The sequence below is a fragment of the Xenopus tropicalis genome, chromosome 2 (assembly GCF_000004195.4).
Source record: "Xenopus tropicalis strain Nigerian chromosome 2, UCB_Xtro_10.0, whole genome shotgun sequence".
NCBI lineage: Eukaryota > Metazoa > Chordata > Amphibia > Anura > Pipidae > Xenopus > Xenopus tropicalis.
In genome coordinates this window covers 134,019,947-134,047,034 of record NC_030678.2, presented here as the reverse complement: position 1 = coordinate 134,047,034, position 27,088 = coordinate 134,019,947, and the positions used below count along the sequence as shown (strand labels likewise).

Below are 27,088 nucleotides of genomic sequence, written 5' to 3'. Positions count from 1 at the left end.
TCCCACTCATGAACTGTCCTTGTAATTTGCAGCACCAGAAAACATTGCCAGCACAGCACAAAGAACTTTTCATTTGCTATGTCTGGGCTCTCGATATCTGACCTCTTTGTTGGTGGGACCTCTCTGATATTATCACTGATGTCATATGAAGGGGAGTGAGGGTTTGGTCTTTAAGTCCTTTCTTGGCCAGCAGGTTAGGTTTTGTGTGTGAAATTCCAACCTCTAAATTCCAAGGTCTAATTTCTAAATTCTGAATTCTATGTTTCAAGTTATCAATTCTGAGTTCTAAAGTCCAACTTATAATTTCCAGGTCTAGATTCCGAATTCTAAGGGACAGTTTTACAGATTTTCACCCGATCCTGGAAAAAATTTCAAATAGACGAGAACTTGCAAGGTTTCTTTCAGTTTAATTAAAATGGTATATATTCTGTGCATCCTTAGTGCAGAATGTCATTATTATTAGCACAAATTAATAAAGTGCCAAAAATCCTACAGCACAGATGGGTGTATACATTAAACAAAGAGAACTAATACAGGAGGTAAAGAGGGCCCTGCTCAATAGAACCTACAGGGCTCAATAGAACCTATACGGCCTCTGTGCAGTTACTAAAATATGTTTGTTTTAGGAAAGTTTTATTGCGTATTTTCCTAGAATTAGCTGTTTAATTTGTAGGTCTATCCAATTTTAGGGTAGTATAATAAACCAAAAAAAATCCACAAAATACATACAGTGTAAATTGGAATGCAGTTATACTATTCTATATATATAATGCTATGTATGTTTTTACAACCTCCACACATTCTACTATAAAATGATATTAGAAATGTTACTTTGTAATCCTAAATGCCCCCTAGTTCCAGTGGTTAATGTACCTGACAGGTTTAGAGTCCTCATGGGGAAAAAGAACAGTCACTTAACTGACAGCAGTTGTCTCATAGGGATTCTTAGCAAGTAACTCTTCTTGCTTCTTACTAGGTTGCCTCTTGTGTCTATTGCCTGTTATTGGAATATGTCAACCAAAAGCCGCTAGAAGTTATTGTCTTCTTTCTACCATTTATTTACTCTTTTCCAAATAGCTTTTGCATTCAGTTTTGCTATACCAATGTTATTTTTAGCAAAGTTCCATTTCATTGACCCATGACATTTATCATATGATATAGCTTTAATAAATGTATATTTATGGTTTAGAATTGATGCTTTTTAATGGAAAACCGTTAATTTGCTGGTTAATTTTTTAGCAGCTGTTCACCAGACTTCTTTTGATAGTGAAACAATCCGCCAATGGCGAAACGCGGAGATTCACCGCGAATCCATGCCTGGCAAAAATTTTGCCCATCACTAAATCTGAGTAATCCAAGTATTGCAAGATACTAATACAGCCAGATGCTGGATTCAGTCAGGCCCAGATTTGTGGAAAGGCCACAAAGGCCCGGGCCTAGGGCGGCACAAATGGGGGGGGGTGGGGTGGCATGCCACCACGCCACACCAAAATATTGAAGTTTTTCTCGCATACGGAGCAATAGGGTCCTCTCCCCAATGCTCTGTATGCGATTGTAAAGACCCCCGCGATCGCAAGTTTGCGCATGCGTGGGTGGGGGTGTGCATGCGCGAGCGGGGGGGGCGGCCTTGGGGCAGTCAGCTTACAAATCCGCCCATGGATTCAGTGTATCTCTATGCTATGCACATATTAAAGAATAAGTAAAGCTTTTTTTTTTCTATGAGTAAAATTACTCTAAACAGCCCCCAGAATTACTTACCTTTGTCCCAGCATTCTCTCTGACCTGTTTCCTCAGCCAGAAAGTATTCTTTATCGTTGCTTCCTTGTGCAGAGTGAAGCCCCACCCTCACTTCCTGTTCAGGTCTCTCATAAAAAAAAACAAAAAAACAGCTAATGCACAGACTGGCTCCTGCTGCCTCCAGGCATGCCCAGAAGGCTCTCCACTCCGACAACCTTGTCTAATTGAAGAGAGAACTGAACAGGAAGTGGGGGCGGGGCTTCACTCTGCACAAGGAAGCAACCAAAAAGAATACCTTCTAACTGAGGAAACAGGTCAGAGAGAATGCTGGGACAAAAGTACGTAATTCTGGAGGCTGTTTAGAGTAATTTTACTCATAGAAAAAAAAAGGTTTACTTATTCTTTAAAGCGTACTGAATGGAGTGTACAGTATTTATTAAAACTGAGGACAAACATCACCGGTGATGTTTTCCATAGAAACCAATCAGATTTTGGCTTTTGTGACAATTGCTGATTGGTTTCTTTGGGCATTATCACCAGTGATGTTTGCCTCCAGTGTTAATAAATACACCCCTTAATGTATTCTAAAGGGATAGTTGGATCTTAAAGCTGGTTATTTTAGAAATAATAAGTTCCACATTCAAAATGCGGAATGTGGAATTCAGTACTTAGGTCTTAAAATTTAAAATTTGGAACTTCATTCTGTAAGGCAGATATGCCAATATTTAGAATTTTCAAAATTTTCACACAATATAAGAACATCACAGCAAAAATTGTGATATTGAACAAAATATTTTTTATTTAAAGTCGCAAGAGGATAGAGGTGTTAACATCTACATATAACAAGCTTCTCCCTCTCTCAAAGCTGACCACACATAGGCACATCATTTGCTCCATCTGTTTACCGAACTGGCTTCATATCTGCCAATGTCTGGCGGTGTGAGAATCTGGCTTTAGCAATAGTTTATTATCCAAATCAAGCAGATTTTGATTAGACATCTTGGTAAATTAGTTTGGTTAAAGATTCCGTTGACTCATAAAACATTAATTAAACCCTATAGGATTGTTTTTCCTCTAATAAGGATTAATTATATCTTAGTTTGGATCAAGTACAAGGTACTGTTTTATTATTACAGAGAGAAAGGAAATCATTTTCAAAAATTATAATTATTTGCTTTTAATGGAGTCTATAGGAGATGGCCTTTCCATAATTCAGAGCTTTCTGAAAAACAGGTTTCCAGATAACAGATCCCATACCTGCTTGGGACCTGGGGTTTTCTGGATAATGGTCCTATATCTAATTTAAATCTAATTTCCTTAAGTCTGCTAAAATTATTTCAACTTTAAATAAAGACAGTAGGATTGTTTTGCCACCCATTTGGATTCATGCAGCTCAGTTAACATCAGGTACATGGTACTGTTTTATTATTATAGAGAAAAAGAAAATTAGAATTGTTTGCTTACAATGCACTCTATAGGAGATAGAGCTTTCTGGATAATGGGTTCTGGATAAGGGATGCCATACACATATAAGAATTATGTCAGTCAATGCTGGACATGTATAACATGTCCACTAGTTTCCAAAATCTAAAAAAAAAATATGAATATCATTTGATAAGATTTAGCATTAGAACTGCCCTAATATTGGAAGGAATTATGTAAATAAACTGCCAAGAAAAACAGAAACAAATGAAAATCATATCCTCATTTATAAGTGTTGGTTAATATACATAAGCATCTTAATCTTGTTATGAATCTTTATAGCTTATAAAGGAGCTCTTACTGCTAAAGGGCTTTAGCAATACATGATTTGTCCTGTATTTACTTTCATGCATTATTTAGCTTGTTTTTAGTTTAAACATTTATATTTCTTTGCCTTTAGCTCTTTTGCTGCCCGAAGTTCCAAGAATTATTTCAGCATCTTATCTCAGAAATCATTGAGTCACAAAGTTCAGAGGAAACAGATGAAGCTGCAAACATGAATTTATTTACTTCCATTAAGGCTGACGAAAAGGCAGCACAGAAACTGAGGGAAAAGTATGTTAATGGAAACGGTACTAGCATTCTTTTAAATCAGCTCTTTTGAAAAAACTCGCAAGCATGGTGTGTGCTTCTCCTGGCTACCTTCTGTAGCAAGCCTTTCTGTGATGTTGGAATAAACAGCTGGCATTTCAGCAGTAGATGATTTCTTGCCTTGACACCTAATGCAATGGCACTTTGACAAGAATGCTGTCATCTAGATCACACAATGGTACTGAAACGCATGTGTTCAATAACATTCACTTCAACAGTCAGTTTGAACAGAATCCATAATAGAAATTTATCTTGTGCAGGGTTCTGAAAGATGGGATTTACATTTTCTTTCCTTTAGTTCCTGTCTTTCTGGGCATATTTTCTTTGCTTTAAGAAGGTGGATGAGATCTGAAAATAAATTTGCCTGTGCTTTGAGATGAATACTTTGATTAGTAAAGGCTCTTGTCTAAGGCAACTCTTGACAACAGTGCTGCCATCCATTGACTTCAAAGTAAACTACCCAATATTCCAAAACTACTGCTTCCTACTGACAATACAAACCACTAAATACTGCTAGTACTGTCATTTTTTTTACTCAACCACCAACCTCATCCACCTTTACTGGTGGAGACAAGCAGTTCCTGTTGAAGTCAAGGGAAAAGGGTATTATAGGTCTGATAGTTTGCTAGTAGTTTGGTTAGCAAGACAAAATGCTACAAAATTCCCTCATATGCCTAAAATGAAAGGCTTTTGGGCAGCAGTTGAACATTAAATGGTATCTAAAGTCCACAAAAATTATTTAAATATAGTCAGTGGTCATCTGAACACTTGCAGTTTACATTAACTTTAATTTTTTTGTGATTTCAGAGATATAAGCAGTTTTATCCTGCTAGGCTTTTTTAAAGGCCCATGGTGTAAATTACCTTGTATATGCACTTTCTATGTGCCACCTTTATTAAGTTAACTGCTAGAGTTGATGACTCTCAGTTGAGACAAAGGCCTGATAAAAATAGAATATTCATGTACATTACAAAAGTGCTCAGGATCATAAAAGAACTAACTTTAAGAGTAAAGCTTTTTCATGATCCCAATCAAGTAAGTTTTTATTCTTGGGTTTTATGTTGAGTGATTATTATATAAAAAATGATTTGACACCCTTTAATTTTAATTGTAAATGAAAGGTAATGTTCTTGTTTTACACAGTGTATACATATTTTATATATATATATATTTTTTTTATTTTGTTTTTTTTTCTCTAACTTGGTGGTGTGTCAGCAAAGTGCCCTCAAAAAGACCTCCGGGGTTTCTGGCATGTTAGTGCTTGCCTAGCAGAACATTATGCAAAATGACATTGTTGCTGATATTATGCAAGCACCCAGCAACATTTCAGCCTATATTTCTGAAAAATTCAGACACTAGAGAAAGATAATTGAATAGTTTTGAATGCATTAAAATGCCCACAGTCTGCATTTGTACTAACAGTACATTAAGGAGCTTAAGCTATTATAAATCCAGTAAACTTTACTGGTGCTTAATACATCAGTTTCACATATATTTCCTTATAGTTGTTTAGATATTTAATGATCTATTTATTAGTTCCTTAAAGGGATACTGTCATGATTTTTATGGTATACTTTTGATTTTTATATTACACTGTTTACATAACAAATCATTCACTCTACCATTTAAAATTTTATTCTTGAACCGACAACTGTATTTTTTTAGTTATAATATTAAGGTGTAGGCGCCATCTCAGTGCATTGTGAATTGGCTGAGCTTTCAGAAGGAGCCAGCGCTACACATTAGAACTGTTTTCAGGTAACCTATTGGTTCTCTACACCCATGTGACTTGGATTTCTTACTATTGAGTGTTATTTTGATATCATTGGAAGCTGCTATCTTGCTCCACTCCCATTGTTCTGCTGATTGGCTGCTGGGAGGGGGTTGATATCACTCCAACTTGCAGCTCAGCAGTAAAGTGGCATGGCTGTGGCACCCTGGGAAATGAAAAATATGGCTAATCCAATGTGAAATTTCAAAATTAACTATAAAAAATCTGTTGTGAAAAACGGATATGAATGTAGGACTCTGCTGAAGAAACTCTATTAACTAATGTATTTTGAAAAAAATATGTTTTCCCATGACAGTATTATTTTAACCTTTCTATCTGGCATCAACAGCACCCTCATGCTGTGAATCGCTGACAGATTCCACTGTCCCTAACTGGCTGCTTCCAGCAAAAGGCACTACTGACACACAGCATGCTTAAATTGTTTGCAGTAGGACAAAATATTTAGTGGAGGAAGCCTATTCATAGACAATTTATTGCTCAAAAAACAATACATTTTATAAAACCTAAGAAAAAATAATATTTAAAGGAATATATGCCCCTGAACAAGCCCAAGAATTCTGTATTGGGCTGATTTTGATCATTAATAGTGTATCAGTATTATGCAAGCCATTCACCTCTGGGTCCTTCCCCACACACTAACTTCTCGTCAGGGCTACAAGCTGCCTTTGTATAGCCTAGCTGCCTCTCACCTCTGAGGTGAGCTATTACCTACCAAGGTGAACTAGCACCTACCCAAAACCAGCCTTCCCATTTGCCCTGTCTTCTCATAATTGATCTAGTCCAAAAAGGAAGTTTCTTATTTCACACGCTTCCTCTATAGCTTTTTTTTATAGCAGATGATATACAATGTTAATAAAAGTAAGATTATACATTTTGGATTTAAAAATATGCAAGCAGTTTATCCTCTTAAATAAATAAGGTGATGGAGAAGGAACTGAGGGTAGTTGTAAACATAAAACTTAGCTGTAGCAAAAATCAGCAGCACAAAGGGTCTTCAGAATACTGTCCTTAGATTCACAGGAGGAGAGGCTAGTTGTTCCTATTTACAAAGTGCTGGCAAGGCCTCATCTAGAATATACGGTGCAGTTTTGGTCTCTAGTGCTTAAAAAGTATATTAATGTTACAGAAAAAGTATAGTATATATAGTATATAGTGTAGAAGAGCAACTAAGTTAATAACAGTAATGGAAAGTCTCAGTTATGAGGAAAGACTGGCCAAGTTGAGAATGTATAAATGTACATATACAATAAACTTTATGATGCTTTATTTACCAGTACAATGTTCCATGCAGATTACAAGAAAGTCAGTTTCATTCTAAGATGTGAAAAAGGTTTGTTACTGTGAGAGCTGCAAAGTCTCTGTGGAAGTCTGTCCCTGAAGTGATTGTACTGGCAGGTACATTAGAAAAAATGGGAAAAAAAGCAAAAAAGAATACATGGTTACTGAACTTACCTATTAGCACAAAGCTGATCCAGAAACTGGTCCAATTGCCATCATAAAGTCAGGACAGTTGAGCAATTGGGAAATGTAGCTATAATATCACCTCCTCGTGTCTGTAAAACCAAACCTGTGATATAATAGTTTCAAATATATATATATATATATATATATATATATATATTTTTTTTTTTTTGTGCAGCTCGATTTATGCCCCTGGTTAAGTCGCTTTTTAGTGAATATTCTTGGGTCCTTTGTTGCACTATTAGTCATTCCTGGGTATTATTAATCATATCAAATCTCACCTTCATGGTTTCAGCAATCTCCTTTATTTAACTACTCAGCCGAGGCAGAGATAAGTAAAGAAGCTAATGGCCACCAGACCGCTGAATCGAAAGGTCACTATACTTTGTTTTATCTTAATTGCCCTCTCTGCTGCAAATGTCACTTTCTTCTCTTCTATACTGCAGTCGTGATGTTTTGCTAAGAAGAGAAATCTCTGTTTTGAGAGCTGTTAATTCCCATTGAAAGTGCTTGTTATCTTCCCACGAGGCAATGTGACAGATCACACAACTTCAAAATGATGGGAAAATGACAACATGGAGTAAGAGTAACATTGTTATTCCAAAGCATTTACCATTATCTTCTACTGCCTTTTGCAGCTATTAGACAGCAGAGAAAAAGAAAAAACAATATACTGTAGTGTAGTGTTATTGGATAATTGTCCAATAACACTCTGCTTCACTAGTAATAAACAAACAAACAATCCTCCATACAATAAAACTGTTTTTTCTCTGGAAATACTGCAAATACACTAGTGAATTTTTCTGTGTGTTATAGATTTAGTATATCACACTTGATATATCCTCCTAATAAATAAAATAATAGCAACTTAATTTTGACTGTGTAGAACTACACTTTTTTCAGTTACCAATACTGTGGACCATGGGACAAGTGTACATTCACATGTGTAAAATCACAATAAAATATTGCACTCGCAAACAAAAATGTTTTTAAAAGAGTTTCTGCATATATGAAGTTACTTTGTGTATTAGATGCTGCTCCTGCAATCAATACTGCTAATGTTCCACACCACTTTGCAGGATTCCCTGACTTCTGACTTTCTCCATCCCCTTTTTCTTTCTTTGCCTTATTCCCATGGAGACTTCTTTGAGTCTAAAAACAAAAGAGAGCACTCCACATATACAAACTATACTGTTAGAATTATGGTTTATAATTATGGTGATTTGTTCACCTTATGTTTAAAACTTTGTTTCAAGGTTGCAAAATGAAGATCTGGAGGACTACATATCTTCAGTCGCAAGACACCTGAGCCAATTTGGATGTAAGTATGTGATCTGTGAAGGCCATACTAAGCAAATGGTACAAAGGCAATTTTGATGTGCAAGGTCCTCTCAAGGGTGATCAAAGTCAACAACTGTCACTTCCCCTACCCCTGAACTGGAAAAATATATATGTGGTGCAATGTAGAGCTATCAAGAAAATTAAACTTTCAAAATATAATCAATTAAAAATTCTGTGCTTTTCTAAAATAATCGAGTTAGTCTTCAATCTCCGACTAATATCAAAGTGGAACATCAAGCACCCCGTTCACGCACTCGCGTCAGGCATTTTTTGGTTTTAACATGAAGAAATAAAGACCGAGTTTTTTAGCAGATTCTCTGAGTCCGGAGTGCTTGATGTTCCACTTTAATATTGGTGATTTCTCCCTTCAGCTGCGAGTTCGGGGCCTTGAGCACCCGGACCACTACTGGACTTTGGTGAGCACATTGATTTCTCTGATTTGAAAGCCGTATATGAGATTTCCCCTTGGATTTTAAGTGATAGACTCGGGGTTTTGAACACCCGGTCTCAACTAATTACTTGATATATAATTCAGTTATATACTTTCTAACATGATAATTTGTATATATGGCGTATTGATCATTCATCTATTCATATAGATACGTATCCATTTACTTATATATACTGTATTTTTTTCTTTTGTACTGAGAAATCAGATTTAGTTTTTGCTCTTTGAGCATTCTATTTTTCAATCTCCGACTCTCAACGTTTGTCTCTCTTTATTTTCTCTTCATGCGGGAGCCAGAGTCAGATTTTGATTGACAGTTAGACCTAATACATCTTTTGTGGGGTTGCACCCTTCCCCTAAAAGATGTATTAGAGCTTGAATGAAAGCGGGTGATGGCTGCTTATATTGCACAGTCTACTATTTAGCCAAGACTGCATGACATTATCTTTTCAAACACATTGCTCTTTTTACTTTAAAATAATTTGTCTTCAGCTCATAAAAGGCCTGCCAAATGAATGAATGTCTTTTCATCTTTTATCTTAACATTTCTCCTCCTGTTTCAGCTCTTTTTGCGACGGAGACAATTTCTTTTACACTGACATCAGAAGACAATGACATCTTAAAATACATCCAAACAGATGATCAATATTCCTATTCCCCTGATGACTTTGATGCCAAAATTGCATTCACTTCTATTCCTATGGTGTGCAATGATCGTTATAAGGTATTTTTTAAAACAATTTTTTACCAGTTATGTGAGAGGTTTCTTTTTAAGCAATGCAATCCATAAAAGAGATTGATGAACACCAAAACTTTAGTACAGTACACTGTGATAAAGTTAATAAAGGTGGAAGTATTGTGGCACTCAACAGGACAGATTATATAAGGAGAAACTGATATTGAGGTTGTCTGGCAAAACGTAGTTGACAATAATGAGTTTGGATTCTTGTTTAATGAGCAACCTAAAATAAAAACTTTGTATCCTCCACCCAAGATGCATAAGACGCTTACAAATATTCCTTGGAGACCTGTTGCTTCTGGCATTAATACATTGGCCTGCAATTTGTCAAACCATTGTGATAATTTTTTAAAAACTTTTGTGGTCACTTGTAAATCATATCTCCTTAATAGTACATATTTTATTAACATTCAATAAACAAACAAGCCAATAGTTAAAACATGGAAGAAAGGTTACATATGGGTCTCTTGTGCAAATTCATTTCGCAATAGGAACTGACATCATTGCAAAAACCTTATATGAGGCTAATGTTTTAAATATGATACATCAGAACTGAATGACCAATAGTGTAGCTTTCAGTTTGGTGATCAATTGTTTTCTTTTATTAGGCAAAAAATTATATATTGTGTTTAAACAATAAATAAACCCAATAGAATTGTTTTGCCTCTAAGAAGGATTAATTCAATCTTATCTGGGAACAAATTCAAGGTACTGTTTTTTATTAATAAAGAGAAAAAAGGAAATCATTTTTAAAAATTTCAATTATTTGATTAAAATGGAGTCTATAGGAGATAGCCTTCCTTAATTTGGAGATTTCTGGATAGCAGGTTTCTGCATAACAGACTCTATCAAGGCCGGAAATAGGCACATGCCTAGGGAGCAATGATGGGGGGTGCGTACCTCTTCTTCACCTACCCCTAGTCTGGGCCCTTGTTCACCCAGCAAAGAGCAAAGAGTTCTATTTTAGCTGTGTTTATTAAAATGAATATTTATTTGGATATAGGGAGACAATTCACACTTGTTTTTAATTTAATATGTGGCATTTGGATCATCACAATTTATTTATTTTGGCATTTAATTTAATTGCTAGGGTAAAGGAACCTCTGCAACCTGACAGTGGCTAATGACTAGAAGATGAATATATATATACAGGAAGGGATTAAGCAAAAATCTAAATGTTTGCAAATAATGAAAAAATCTAGTCTTTCTAGCTAATTGAATCTGTTTTCTGGAACCAAACCACATTTCAATTCCATTGGAGAGAGGCAGAATAACTTAAAGCACATAAACTGCAAGCACGGCAACCCATTAAGAACCAATGTTTTAAACTGCTGAGGTTCATATGACAATAAAATACTGTACACAAATAACTGATGCTTAACTGCACAAAATTTATGTTGCCTAAAATAATGCTGCATATGACACAACTGCATAATTGTGTCACTAATGATGCAGTACACTGCAGAACCCTGTATTCTTACATCAGTCAGCATCTCCTATCCCAACAACAATCATTTGTTATGTATCATCCTATGCAGTAACTATGAATTAGTTTAGTAAAAGATTTCTTATAATAGAGTCTGCTACTGGTGCTTTGCTATGCACTGTCAATAAAACAAATCTTCTTATTGCTGCAGCAAACATTATGCAGTAAATGTAATTTATGTCAAAGCAGGAGCTTTATTTACTCGGTGCACTGTTCCAAGCCATCCCAAGAAGGAACTTTGTCAGCACAACAGCGACATGTATAATAGAAATTCAATTCTAATTGTCATGCAGATAGAGGCATAGGCGGAGGGTGACCTTTTTGTTTGGGGAGGCTAAAGATGGGCCATACATAGCCTGACCTAAAGCTAATGTGAGACTTAGTGCATTCACTGCTGACTTAAAAAATGAACCTCCCAAATGCCTCTTGAGGTTCCAGGGTTACTGTCCAAAAGTATGGGCGGGAGTGCTTTTTTACCCTAAAATGTTTAGGATGTAAAAGTATTCATACATGCACTTCTGTGACGGGTTCTCCACATTTGTGTGGGAGGATGATACAGTATAGTACCTGTGGGAGTGGGAGGGTGATGCAGTATAGTACCTGTGGGAGTGGGAGGATGATACAGTATAGTACCTGTGGGAGTGGGAGGATGATACAGTATAGTACCTGTGGGAGTGGGAGGATGATACAGTATAGTACCTGTGGGAGTGGGAGGATGATACAGTATAGTACCTGTGGGAGTGGGAGGATGATACAGTATAGTACCTGGGGGAGTGGGATGATGATACAGTACAGTACCTGGGGGAGTGGGAGGATGATACAGTATAGTACCTGGAGGAGTGGGAGGATGATACAGTATAGTACCTGTGGGAGTGGGAGGATGATATAGTATAGTACCTGGGGGAGTGGGATGATGATACAGTATAGTACCTGTGGGAGTGGGAGGATGATACAGTATAGTACCTGTGGGAGTGGGAGGATGATACAGTATAGTACCTGTGGGAGTGGGAGGATGATACAGTATAGTACCTGGGGGAGTGGGAGGATGATACAGTATAGTACCTGGGGGAGTGGTAGGATGATACAGTATAGTATCTGGGGGAGTGGGAGGATGATACAGTATAGTACCTGGGGGAGTGGGAAGATGATACAGTATAGTACCTGTGGGAGTGGGAGGATGATACAGTATAGTACCTGTGGGAGTGGGAGGATGATACAGTATAGTACCTGTGGGAGTGGTTGGATGATACAGTATAGTACCTGTGGGAGTGGGAGGATGATACAATATAGTACCTGTGGGAGTGGGAGGATGATACAGTATAGTACCTGTGGGAGTGGGAGGATGATACAGTATAGTACCTGGGGGAGTTGGAGGATGATACAGTATTGTACCTGTGGGAGTGGGAGGATCATACAGGATAGTACCTGTGGGAGTGGGATGATACAGTATAGTACCTGTGGGAGTGGGATGATACAGTATAGTACCTGTGGGAGTGGGATGATACAGTATAGTACCTGTGGGAGTGGGAGGAACATACAGGATAGTACCTGTGGGAGTGGGATGAGACAGTATAGTACCTGTGGGAGTGGGATGATACAGTATAGTACCTGTGGGAGTGGGATGATACAGTATAGTACCTGTGGGAGTGGGAGGATGATACAGTATAGTACCTGTGGGAGTGGGAGGATGATACAGTATAGTACCTGTGGGAGTGGGAGGATGATACAGTATAGTACCTGTGGGAGTGGGAGGATGATACAGTATAGTACCTGTGGGAGTGGGAGGATGATACAGTATAGTACCTGTGGGAGTGGGAGGATGATACAGTATAGTACCTGTGGGAGTGGGATGATACAGTATAGTACCTGTGGGAGTGGGATGATACAGTATAGTACCTGTGGGAGTGGGATGATACAGTATAGTACCTGTGGGAGTGGGATGAAATCTGCAGCAAATGTTCCGAGTTGGTGAGGTTCTTGGGTAAAGTTACAGGTTGTAGATCCTTCTTATGAGTCTGCATTTCTGCACTGCCTTCAGTTTCTAATATCTCCTCAGCCCTTCATACATCTGTGTCTTGATTGGTCTGTCAAGAGAGCTGTGCTCTGATTGGAGAAGCCACAAGAAAAAAGATCCAATCAGCGCACAGCTGATTACAACAGAATTGGAGCTTGCAGGAATGCAAGAAGATTTCCCTGATGTTAAAGGTTCCAGAGCAGTCACATAGAGGTCAAATTAGAACAGCAGCAGTCAAGTGTAGTGGAAAGGGGGAGACATAAAAGCCAGGGTCAAAAACAGTCCAATATCAACAAAGTAATTTACAGGGAAAGCATACCTCCCAACATTTGAAAAATGTAAAGAGGGACGAAAAGAAAATGTTGACCACGCCCATTTTTGCGACCATACCCCCTAAATGTCACTCCCATTTTAGAAAATTTGTCAGGTTATTTAAAGGTTGAACACATTTCTGGGGCTTTTGGGGTCTTGTTTAATGTGTTATTACAGTTTTGCTAAAAAAACGTGAAATTGCCCTTTAAGCTGCAAGTCTCAGTTCCCCCAACTTATTAGTTACAATTGTATCTAAGTGCAGGTGTTGCTTGTTAAGTTTTCTGGGCTCTCTGCCAAAAGCTCACTTATTTAATTATGTTTGAGAAACTTTGTTGAGAATCATTTTTAGCGTTCAGTGCAGGAGATCAAAAGGAAATAAGGGACTTTTCAATAAGAATCCGGGACTGTGGGCTGAGCTGTTAAAAATGGGACTGTCCCACGAAAATCAAGGCAGTTGGGAAGTATGGAAAGTCAAGAACAAGAAGGATCACGTACAACACCAAAAACACTGTACCACTTAAAATAGCCCTGTGTCCGTGATGCCAATGGGTCAATAGTTTTAAAGTTATTTTTAAATATAATTGCAATTTAAAGCAGGATTGATTTGCCCCTTCCTGGACTGATGGTTCTGACTCTTAAAACAACGTGGCCAAAGCCATTTCTCCTCCTGCCAAGGCTCCATTTCCCAGAATACCTTGCATGTTGCTTCACAGATGGTTTAATTAGCCAGCATTTGCAATGGTACATGATTTCAAGAATCACAAGTTCTGCTAATAGAAAGGGACAGACAAAACTACTTTCAATCACAATTACTTTTACAATTATCTTTAGATCCATTGAGATTTTGCAATTATTGTATATTGGAAAGTAGTTTAGGATTATATTTTCCTTAATCAAAAAACAGTTACCCTTTAGTATCAGATTTGATCATTTTTACACTTGCAAAAAAGGCATCCAACGCTCTCTTGAAACTATCTAATGTATTTAAGAGTACAATCAGCCAAGTGTAGCCCAGTGAAAAACTTCTGCAACTCTCACTGGAAAAGACAGTTTATTCCAGTGGATATCAAATTATCCTAGTGTATACCATTATGGGATCTGTTATCCATAACATCTGTTATCCGGAAAGCTCTGAATTATGGGTAGGCCATCACCCATAGACTCCATTTTAATAAAATAATTCAGATTTTTAAAATAAATGAATTTCCTTTTTCTCTGTAATAATAAAACAGTAGTTTGCACTTGACCCCAACCAAGATATAATTAACCTTACTGGAGGCAATACAATCCTATTGGGTTTATTTAATGTCTAAATGATAAAATCCTTTATCCGGAAAACCCCAGGTCCCTAACATTCTGGATAACAATTTCTATACCTGTATTCCCCAGCACAACCAGCTTATCTCAGTATAGCTAAGCTTATCCTAATTTATCCAAGCATATCCAAGTTTATCCCTGTATATCCCAGATTTTAATGCTGTTGCAAACCTTTCATCCAGAAGCCAATTGTCAAATGAAGTTTTACTGGAGTTACTATTAACCCACATTATTTTAATTTGTTCATCACTTTTTCTTGTTGATACCAACTGCTAAATTAAACATTGGTCTATTGGGATTGAAATGCCAAATGAAACAGTAGGCCAACTCTCAGGAGCAGCTTGAAAGCATTGACTTGCATTGAGTTCCAGTGCAATCCATCAGTAAAATGAGTGCCATAAAGACTGTTTCTATCAGGCATGGTACAATATTCAGCATGGCACACAATGCACATTGATTTGAAAAATGTAGACAGAGTTTGGGGGGAAAGTACTTCTTCTGAATTTCTTGTTTTTATGGCGCTTCATATAGCCTGCAGTGTCATCATGGCTGTAGATTGAGACAATAAAAAAGATTTCTGTACCTGGAAGAATATTCTAACACGGAATATAAAATACGCATTTTTCAGCTTGTTCGCAACCTTCATACTTAAGGTAAATCAAAGAGATTGGACCACACAGACACATTTTATAAGTCTCTGCGGCTGGGATGCAGTAAATAAAAGACTTATTCTAGCTGATTCCCGAATAGTCAGTAGAGCGTTTCACAATAAATGTTTAGAAGGCGCATCTCAAGGCAGCAACATTCCTCAGAAATAATTGTATTATACTTTATTAATGGGCTTATCACATATGCACCTTTTGTGTCTCTTTTGTTTAGATATTCATAGAGCGTTGCACAGTGTTAGCCATAGAACAAAACCAGAATATATAGGGTAGGAGATACCTTTAATTGGCTAGCTAAGTAATTTAAAAAATGGGAGCTTTCCGGGAGGGGGGTACTCATGGGACAAGGGGGCCTGAACCATGGGGTCTGCTTACTCTATAGCAGTAGAAATCCCCCATCCCCAGCCACTTTCCTACCTGCAGCCGGGGAGTGGGGAAAGCAGACAGGCAGGGGGTGGGCGTTTGCGGGTTCTAGGTAGTACTGTGTACAGGTCATGCCTTAATCAGGGACCTAAGTAGTCCCAAAAGCTTGCATTTTTTAATCTACTTAGCCAATTATCATAGCATCAGGTCACAATGAATTATAAGATTTGGTTTTGCTTGCTTTTTCTATATGAGCTGTATTTCACATGTAGCGAATTATAGAATGTAATTTCAAAAAAATCCTACAACTTCTTTCCCATTGGCTGTGCATGTTTGTCCTTGCCCTTCCACCAGCTTTTGCTATAGGATGGTTCACACAATGCACTGCGCTTGTATCTATTGTTGCATTAGTTGGAGAAATTTGAAAAATCTGTGCTCCTTTTCTCAAAGACCTGTTTGATATTGTCAGAAATTTAATGAAACGTAGCATTTTAGGGAAACTCTTTTACCTTCTCGAATGCTGTTAAGAGCTATAATAGACCGTACTTGCAATTACCTCCAACTGACTGAACCTCAAGACAGCTAAAGAATATCCCCATATGTTTTATTTATTAATTCCAGAACTTTTGCAGTAACTCAGAGCATTTTCTGGATAAGATGCATGCCTTTATAATTGCAAAGGTGAAAAAAATCATAATATGCTTTATGGTACATCTGTAATGAATAGGGCCATGTGTGAGCCATGCCCAAGACTATCCAAATCTAGTAGTATCAATTTATTTGGAGAATTGTCTGTTTTTGAAAATGAAATTCTTGTATTTTAAAAATGGATATTTTTTATGCTTGGCCTGGAAGATTTTGACCTGTATCAGTGGTTTAACTATATATTTGTGAGCCACACTCACACTCAAATTCATTGAGGAAGCTAAAAAGGATCTGATTGGCTATTTGGCAGCCCCATGAGGACTGCTGGCATGTAGGAGGTTCTGCTTGAAGTAAAACTGATTACCGTATATACTTGAGTATAAGCCGAGTTTTTCAGCACTAAAAATGTGCTCAAAAAGTAACCCTCGGCTTATACTCTAGTATACCTCCCCCCTACCTCCACTTTGTGTCCGTCCTGTAACGCGCTCGGCAGGACTCATGTAATCTTCACCATCACTGCAAGAGTAGCCAGAGGCTTGGCACATAGTCCCATGTCCCTGACTGAGAATGGATGGGGGTGGGGGCGCACGGACATCGAGGTACTTTGCATTATATTTCTTGTGCCTTACAAAGATCTGATCATTTAAGAATACATTTTATTAATATACAGTACAAGGAAGATCAACATTTTTTGTCAACCATCTTGTTTCACATGATGGGTAGGGTTGTATTTGTTCTACATTGGCTTCACTAATTATCTACGAGGGGATGCTTCTCTTCTTCTCAGTTACACGTCTTCCCTTAGCTTTACTCTTTGCAGGTCTCTCTGCAGCAGTTAGGATCTGGAACAGAACACGTCCGTCCACGGGGGGGCGCGGGGGGGGGTTGGTTGCGCTGAGTGAGTTACATCTTCACCATCTACCATTCACCATCACTGCCGGAGTAGCCAGAGGCTTGGCACATACCCCCGTGTCACTGGCTCTGAAAGGATGGGGGGTCTGCTGCTGTAGCATTTTTCTTTCCCTAAAGTTACCAATTTATTTATCTGTTATTTATTTGATTATTGAAACTTAGCAGTAGCAGTTGCATTTCCTACCCTAGGCTTATACTCGAGTCAATAAGTTTTTCCAGTTTTCTTAGGTAAAATTAGGTACCTCGGCTTATATTTGGATCAGGTTATACTCGAGTATATACGGTAATCAATATCTAGCCATTAGTTGATTTTTTTTTTTAAATATATTCTTAAAAAAGAAAACTCCCAACACTATCATTACCAACAATAAAAAATAAAAAAAAGTCATGTTGTTTTATTGAACACATCACTTTTACAAAAATCTGTATACCTATAATGTACTCATAATTAGCTCTAAATGAATAAAATTAAAACCATACAACACAGTATTAAGCCAATGTAACTGAAAAGTCTTTTGTTTGTTACTTTTTTGCTGAGGAATACAATCAGTTGAATATGTGCGACCACGCGGAGCTTTGACAAAATTCCTTTTAGAAATGCCAGTGCTCCACTTTTACCCTTTAAGTTCATAAGCCAGATCGTTTTAATCATGGTTAATTGGTTTGTGAATTGCTTGGAAATCTTTAAATGAATAGTTCTCTTAAAGTGCAACATTATTATTAATAATACAGTTTGTGCTTCTGCTCCCTTTATAGCTGTGACCTTTCTGCTAATGTATTAGTATGAAATCAGCTACAGTGGATGGGAATAAGTGTTCTTGGGCTTCAGCATTGGAAAATTGTGCATAATGCCATTCAGCAATGAATGTTGCTCAATATTAATAGCCTTTATGGTAAAATTCTCAAGCATGTATAAATGATACATTGATTTTATTTTAATAGTTAATTATAAAAAGTAATTAGTGAACCAAATGATTAGGGGCTGTGATGACCTTCCATTGTGTTCTGGCACAGTTGCTTAGAATGACCAGTCACTGAATATCCTGCTGCTGGAAAACAGCTGGGATATAAGTATAAATATAAGATCAGTTACTTGGAAACCCATTATCCAGAAAGCTCTGAATTATGGGACAGTTATCTCCCATAGATTTCATTGTAAACAAATAATTAACGTCCTTGGAACGGCCCTTAGTTTCAGCTAAAGAGTTGTATTTTGTTGGCTACTGCAGTCCAGGAATACAACACTGATATTTCATGGAGCAATGGACATCAGGTTGCTCACATAGAAAATGATGATATCTGGTTCTCTGTGAAATGTTGGTGCTAAATATTCAGGTTGCAGTAGCTCCAAAAGTACAGCTCTTTTGCCAAAACGAATTGCCAACACCAGGAAGAGCTGCTGCAGTGCTTAGAATGTTTTCAGCTCTAGAGCAATGTAGCTTAAACAAATCAGAATCCTCATTGGCATGAGAGATGGAGGGAAGTTAGGAATAGGAAAATTATATGTAGATACAGGTTAGGACTGGGGGGTGCAGAGACCCACGTACCCCCCCCCCCCCTTAGAGGATCACCTCAAGGAATTCTTTATCCTGATTCCCTATTCACTTGGATCCCTACACTACAGGCAATGTGGCCTGGGAGATACCTCCAAAACTGCAAGTTCTATGTAGGAGCACAGAACTAGCTCAACCCTAACTGCCTTACACTCCTAGAGTATACTATAAAGGGAGCTACACCTACCACTACACCTACCTCATTCACGGGGCCCTGTTTCCCAACTTAAACTGGGCTTGGGCTCATGCCCAGGGCTCACAGCACACACACACACCGTGTTCCTCGGGTGGAAGCAAACAGGAAGATGCCACTCCTTTCCCAGCACTATACCAAAGTGAGGCAGGATGTGGTCACCATACCTGTTAGCCAATAGCACACATATGTTATTGAAGTTACTTAGATACATTCCCTTCTGCCCAGCAACTAAGGGAACTGAACCTGTAGGGATTTAAAGCCATAGGGCCCTATGGCCAAATTATCAGATTGTCAGTTTTAAAGATCCACTTGGGCAACACCCATCTCCCTCTAGTCCATCAGTCTTCTTTTATAAAGGAGACGTGGGCCATATGATTTTCACATCAGATTTCAACTGTGTTTATTCATCAGCTTTAACACTGAGAAGAGATTTCCTTACAACAAAATCACAGTTTGTCATCAAGGGGGTAATGGGCCAATTATATATCTTAAATTAGCTAGTTATTATATAAACAGGTCATGCCAAACACAAGTAAACAAATTCCAGGCATGCCGCCAACAATTATTTGTCTAGAGTGCTGCGCTACCATAAAATAAAAACTATCAAATAATAAATTCACATTCAGAAGGAAAGGAGCTAAAGACACAAACTGCCTATATAAATTCTGTTTCATAGAGAAATGACTTCATCTTACATCTTCTCACTGTTGCTATAGGAGTTGGCAGCTGTCTATCATTGGCTCTTAACAGACCGTGGGAACATTCTAATTCTCTGCTTGTTTCCAGTTCATTTCAGTCCTTATTCAGAGTCCTCTATGGCAGTTATTTTTGTTCAATATTAACATTTCAATATCTCCTATTTCTAGGTTTTAAAGGAGAATGCAAGTCAAAATGTAAAAAGCATACTGCCCAATAGTCCTGCTATTGTTTAGTAAAAACGCCACACTTTTGGCTCACCTAATCAAATATTTACTCAGTCACACTTACTTCACAGTTTCTAGAACAGGCAGCCATCTCTAAAAAGGTATTCTCCCTTCCTTTCCCTCCTTGCTTCATACTGCACATGTGTTTCATTCCCTCCCCCCCTCCCCTCTGCCAGATCCACTTCTGATTGGCTGATGGGCATGTGTAGCTCAGAACAGGAGACAGGATCAAGTTACACACATGCTCAGAGAATAGGAAGGCTGCCGCTGGCACCTACAGGAAGGACAGAGATATTTCAGTGATGTCACTGTAGTCTTCACACTGCTGTAGGCTGCCAGCACCATATCTCAGAGAAGCAAGCAGGGATCTGGGAATTTAGATATACAGTAAGTACTTAAAAAGAATGCCTTTAGACTTACTTTTAATTTATATTAACCTTTCATTGTCCTTTAAGACAACTTGTTTTAATTATTTGGAAATTCTTGAAAGAGAAACAAATCAATAAAATGTAATAAACATTGTCAGTTTAATAACTGCTGCGTCACCATGTTGCCCTGAGAAAAGTGTGTGGGCAAAGAAACCACTGTTCCACAGGCTCAAACCTACAGCCAAAGGGGTGAATTAAACCTTAAATGCAAAGATAGGCAGGCACATAATCAATCAAATTTTAACAGAGCATAATAAAATCAATATATCTTTAGTACAGAATAAGTTACATGTCCATACAAAGCCTAAATGTGGGCAAAGAGCAGTTACTGTTGCACCAATCTATAGTTGTTTTAATAAGGGATGTTTTTCCAAGCCACATTTTAGTGGACAATATAAAAGCATAATATCAAAAGCAATACATTTGTAATATTAGCAAAAGTGCTAAAACAGTCAATATGTTTTATAGGGGATTTATTCCTGTTGTTGAATTATGAATAGCTGCCTTGCTAATCTACTAGGGCCATAAAACTATCTCTAGAAAGGTTCACTTGCCCTGGTTTTGCTTTAAGGGTACTGTCTGAAAACTCACATGAAGGAGCTTTACTTTCATTTTGACTTATTTATGAAGGACTGGGCAGAGGAGTGCAGAGGAGCTACATAGTTACATAGGGTTGAAAAAAGACCAGAGTCCATCAAGTTCAACCCTTCCAAGTAAACCCAGCACACACAACCTATACTTACCAATCTATACACTCACATACATAAACTATATACACAACCACTAATACTAACTGTAGATATTAGTATCACAATAGCCTTGGATATTATGCGTGTTCAAACATAGTCTCCAAGGCTATTGTGATACTGATATCTACAGTTAGTATTAGTGGTTGTGTATATAGTTTATGTATGCTACGGTCAACAAAATTGCAGCACTTAGAGCCCCATGCACAAGTCACTTACACTGAGCCATATCCAGTTGTGTGATCTCTGCTTCCTGCACTTGTCTTAACTGCGTATATATGCATATATTTGTTAGCAAATACTTGTGCAAAATTTTCTCATGAAAAAACAATTAAAATATCGGAAGAAATCTGGAGATGAATGGAATTAAATCTAGCTCTTAAAGTAAGGCATAAATTATATGCATTTTCATGATTTATTGCTGCATGTGCAGCTGATCTTTTATGTAAACCCATTAAATATTGTTATATTTCTGGCCTGGAAACATGTAGCGGATTCTAAGAGCACTATAACACAAGTCAATAACAGTGATTTTGTAAAAATTGCTGAAATTGCCCTCTTTTGTCCCCTGTAAGAATCTCTTGAAAGCTCCAGCACCCTAACTTGCAAGGTGAATACTGCAGAGCACAATGGAGGCAATTTCAACAATTTTGGCTTGTGTGTCTGGGCTGCTAAACACTCCACTAAAGGAATCAAAACCCAAAAACCAATATACTATGAATAGTAAACACTATATTGAGTGGTATAAAGAGAGCCCCCCCTAGTGATCAGTGAGGTATAGAGCAACTAAGAAAAAATCTCAAATACCACTGAAAAAATTGTAAAATTTACACATTTATTTCAATCCATTAAAAATATAAGTAGCCCCTAACACAAATAGCTGCTAAAGACACCAACAGAATTGACAGATTGCCATTGCTTTCTGTAGTAATTGTGTGATACAAATCTTCAACTTTTCTTTTCCATCTGCAGAAATGTTGTGAAATTGCCTCAAACCTCGACTTAACTGCTGAGAAATGTATTATTCAGTTCCCAGATGGAACAGGACAGATCTTGTATCCAAAGCATATATTCCTTTAAATGGATAGATTGTAAGCTCCTTCTTCTCTCTTTAATAATCAGCACTTGATCGTAATGTAACTCTACTTTGTATTTATATTTTATTATTGTATTGACCCTCTGTTTGTTCTGTTAATGTTCTATGGTACGAGGCTGTGGATTGCTTTATAAGCCATATTTACATTCAAGGGGCCATTTAATTTTTTTCAACTTGGGTTTTCAGTGCTAAAAGTTGTGGGGAAAAAAAAGTTGTGAATTTTTAGAGATTTACTATGCGTTCAAACAGCTAAAAATCCAAATCCGACAATTTGCCAGCTAATACTTGTTGATATCATATAGAAGTCATTGGCATACAGTATGTCCCTTCCCTTTCTTTGAAAGATCCTTCTTTTGCCTCGAAACTTTAGAGGTTTCGGACTTTTGTGCAACAATTTGAAAAATTTGCGATTTCGGGGAGACAATTTGAAAAAGTAGTAGTTTCATCTTGCACTTTTTCAGTTTGAATTTTTAAGTAAATATCAGGCATTCATGGAAATGGGTTTAGTCCAATTTTTAAAAATGAAAAAAATTATAAATGTTAGAGTTTTAGTAAATCTGCTCCATCAGTCAGTTTGTCCCATTTTGCTTTGCCGTAAATTTTGCATAATGACAAAACTTTGCAAAATGCATTGAAGTCAATGGGCGTTTTTTCTCTGTGACTTTTTCCAATTTATTTTGGCCACTGGAGTCTATGGGTGTTTTTTGTGGCAAAGTCTGGTAAAAAAAAAATCACTCATTGCACTTATTACAAGTAGTCTTTATGTATACTTTTTATTTGGCATCGAAAGGTTATAGATTAGATTTAGCTTCTTTAACCCAACATTAATTTCCTTATGAAAACAATTCATGCATATGGAACACACAGCGGTAGGGTATATCATACTGACTAATGCTGGAATCCGACAGTTAGGGCTCCTGAAATCTGTCAGCGTCTCGGTGTGTTGATTGCGACTAAAGAATGTTAGAATTGTTTAATATATAAATAACTATGAAAAAAGATTATTTGTGAAACAGATCTATTATAATAGTGTTGGCTCTCTTATTAAAAAAACAATTTGTAAAATGCTGTGGTAATGTGTTGAGCATACTGAAAGGGAGAGCAGCACAGGTTACACCACTGAGCACAGCATTTTATTTTGCTTATATGACAATATGGGGGGTATAAGGCAGTGTAAGTATACTAATTGTTCCATGACAAAAACACTTTAGTAAAGTTCTGTAAGTATTGTAGGATTTTGTTTTTCCTTAACCCAGCCTTAATCAGCTATCCATCTGGAAATACGGGTATCCTGATGACAAGCTGCAGCCCTGCCCAATACACGTTTATCATCTTGGAAGATGCTCAGCCAAAACCACAGATACAAGCAGTTTTCACAAGCAATGGCCATGCAGTCTGCTACCATCAGAATGGCGTTATTTGGTAAGTTCTTTAGTATATTGAAACTAGGGATGCATCGAATAAACTATTTTCGGAATCCTTTGTAAAAGATACAACTGAATGCTGAAGCAAATCCAAATCCTAATTTGCATATGTAAATTAGGATACAGAAGGTTTAAAGAGCAAACCTGTGTTTAGGTGAAAAATGTCACATGATTTTAAGGATTCAGATTCGGTTTGGCCAGGATCATGAATCCCACCTCTCAAGGCAATTCAGGCAACTCCGACAAATTGCGGCGCCGCGTATGCCATACCACCAGCGATTTACATTCTAGGTGGTGGGATGGCATCGCCCGTGACAACGAAGATTTGTCACGCAGCAACTTATCTCTCCCTAACGTCAGGTCACAACTTAGTTATAGATTCAGAAAGTCAAAATAAAAATTAAATAAATTCAGGATAGCTTGTGCTGGCAGCCTACAGCAGTGTGAAGCCTACAGTGACATCACTGAAATCTCTCTGTCCTTCCTGTAGGTGCCAGCGGCAGCCTTCCTATTCTCTGAGCATGTGTGTAACTTGATACTGTCTCCTGTTCTGAGCTACACATGCTCACCAGCCAATCAGAAGCGGATCTGCCAGAGGGGAGGGGGGGAGGGAATGAAACACGTGTGCAGTATGAAGCAAGGAGGGAAAGGAAGGGAGAATACCTTTTTAGAGATGGCTGCCTGTTCTAGAAAATGTGAAGTAAGTGTGACTGAGTAAATATTTGATTAGGTGAGCCAAAAGTGTGGCGTTTTTACTAAACAATAGGAGGACTATTGGGCAGTATGCTTTTTAAATTTTGACTTGCATTCTCCTTTAAGGTACGTTTTTCTTTTTAGTTTAATGGTAGTGCCTACTTGGGTGAGGACGCACTGGTAATGTTATTGTACCACTCCTACTCCTGGTAATTTAATGCAACTAACACAAACCCAATACACTCAGACTTCTGACATGTGAGGAGGGTTAATATAAAAATCCTATTTTCCATTGAGTTGAAGGTACTAATAAAATAGTTTGTTTCGTGTCCTATTGCCAGCCCCTGGAAACTTGTGCCATAAGCCTGCAAATACACAACATTTCCAACATCTGCTACAAATATAATATAATTATATGTACAAATCCCTGTCAGAAAGTAATTCTACTTGTCTCTGTGTCTGACTCCTATGTCAGCATGCTTGTGTGATGTCCGATTGGTTGAATTTTTTTTGCCCAATCACAGGCAATAAAAGTGCCACCCAAGGGAATTGTATCGCCATTGATATAATCTCCTACATTCAGGAGAACTATACAGAGACTGGCAGAGCAAGGAAGAATGCCAGCTAATCAAGACACTTGAACTAGAACATTCCAGCCTAGTAGTCCATCCAAAAAAACACAAAGAGGGATTCCATCAACACAGCTGACTTAAGAATAAATCTCATATATCTTCTATAAAGTCAACATATTTCATGACTTGTTTCCACCTAATACAGAGTAAAATCAATCCAGTTCAATACTTTTACTACAATAAAGTCGACAAAAGAGGAGAAGACTAAGACTGCTGTCTTCTGCTGCTGCTCCTCCACAAACTGTTCAAGGGTTAGGGGTTTATATTTTCTCCAAGGCTATTATTTTTATGATTCCAGTTTTCAGAGAAATTGAGAGCTGGTTAGAAAAAAAAATCAAGAAACAGACATAAAACATCCCAAATCATTGCTAGTCTGCTTGTGCTCCAACACTCTGTGAATTATTTCCTACCCAGCGGGAAACTCAGGGGTCACATACATCCCCCCAGGCACTCCCGCTGTGTCACATTACAATGATAAGCAGCCAGAGTATAAGCACGTCACACACACAATAGTTGCCTATGCAGAAGACAATAAAATATTTCACACATGAAATGAGTGTAGACTGGCCTCTGAGAGCTACTGTTGTCCTTTTACTCGCAGCATTTAAATTGATTTAGAAAGAAAGCTAATTATTTCTATTGTCCGAACCTAGTGACCCAATGAAGCACCATCATAACCATCTATCATTTCACTGAGTCAAGATCCTCGCCCAGACAGAAGCATGCTCCATTAGGAATAGCTGGAATACTTGTACAGAGCTTATTTTCAATGTGAAAATTGGATTTTTGAAAAGCCTGGTTAATTCTCTCTGGGGTGTACTATCAATGTACGGGATGTCATAAACAGAACTCTTTTCCCTCTTATGATCCATGACTTTTGAATGCATAGAAACTGAATAATAAAAAAAAGGAAAAGGAGGAAAAGAATGTATAAATCACAAACTAAGTTCATCTCTAAACTAAAAGTGCAAGGCTTTGCAATGACTTTAGATTGGTCCCAGAGGCACAAAGTGCCGATTGCACTTAATCGAATGCCACACCATGCAGGTAGGAGAAATTCGACTTGTTAATGAGTTCACATGCACTAGAACAGCCTATGGCCTGATAATATGGAAGCATGAAACTAAGATGTACAATAACGATAAATTACATAGAAATATTGTAGTCGAACCTATTCGCAGCTTTGTTTTCTCAGCCGGTAGAGAATCCACTGCTTTTCGTCCTATCTTTAGTATGTAGTGATGAGCACATTTTTTGCCAGGCATGGATTCGAAGCGAATTTCTGCATTTCACCATTGGCGAATTGTTTTGCGAAACTTGCGTGAAAATTTGCTGCGGAAAAATTAGCCGTGGGCCAGAAAAAATGTCTGCGTGCAGCAAATTGGGCGCGGTCACGTAAAAAAAAGGGTGTGGCCGCGTAAAAAAAAGCGCAGGCGACAAAAACCCCATGGGTGACTAAAAAAACAGCGCAACATATGTGGTTTGCGAATTTTTCATCGTTTTGCGAATCTTCCTGCCATTTCGCAAATTTTATGGTGAAGTGAAACGGGACAGATTCGCTCATCACTATTAATATGCATTGACTGGCACGGTATCCATCCGTCAGTACACACATGGGGCAAAAGTAGTACTTAGAGCAGTGCTGTGCAAGTTATTATATGTTTTAGGCAAATGTCACATATAACATATTGGAGGGTCAAATTTTTAAAAAGTCAATGTCATACAGTGAATTGTATGGAGACTTGAAGCAGACTGGGGGTCATAATAAGCCTTTGAATGACTACATTTAGCCCATGGGCCTCCAGTGGGACAGTCCCAACTTAGTGTATTCAAACCTTTATGCTACTTTGTTTTCCTGAGGCTAGCATCACACATGGGGGCATTTACTTTGCTTCATGGTTTTAGAGGTTTTTGGGTGTTTTTGGCACTTGCATTTGTGCAGCAATGTGAAAAAGTTGCGATTTTCTTTTTTTTTCTGCGCCTTTTTTTGTTTGTGCTTTTTCAATTCAGATCTTTTAATAAATAACTACTGTAGACATTAATGGTTTTCATGGAAATGACTTTAGTTGTGGTTTCAAAACCCTCTAAAACC

The 27,088-nt window shown here is 37.8% G+C and overlaps 1 protein-coding gene across 1 annotated transcript in view; it reads left to right on the top strand.

Moving 5' to 3' along the window:
* The window catches only part of erich6b (glutamate rich 6B), a 60,994-nt gene that overhangs the window by 22,394 nt on the left and 11,512 nt on the right, over positions 1–27,088 (top strand). The window contains exons 8-12 of the mRNA XM_018091671.2: positions 3,620–3,774; positions 8,320–8,384; positions 9,416–9,576; positions 22,124–22,206; positions 23,514–23,669. Of these exons, the coding sequence (XP_017947160.2) occupies positions 3,620–3,774; positions 8,320–8,384; positions 9,416–9,576; positions 22,124–22,206; positions 23,514–23,669 (620 nt within the window). The remainder of the gene's footprint in view (positions 1–3,619; positions 3,775–8,319; positions 8,385–9,415; positions 9,577–22,123; positions 22,207–23,513; positions 23,670–27,088) is intronic.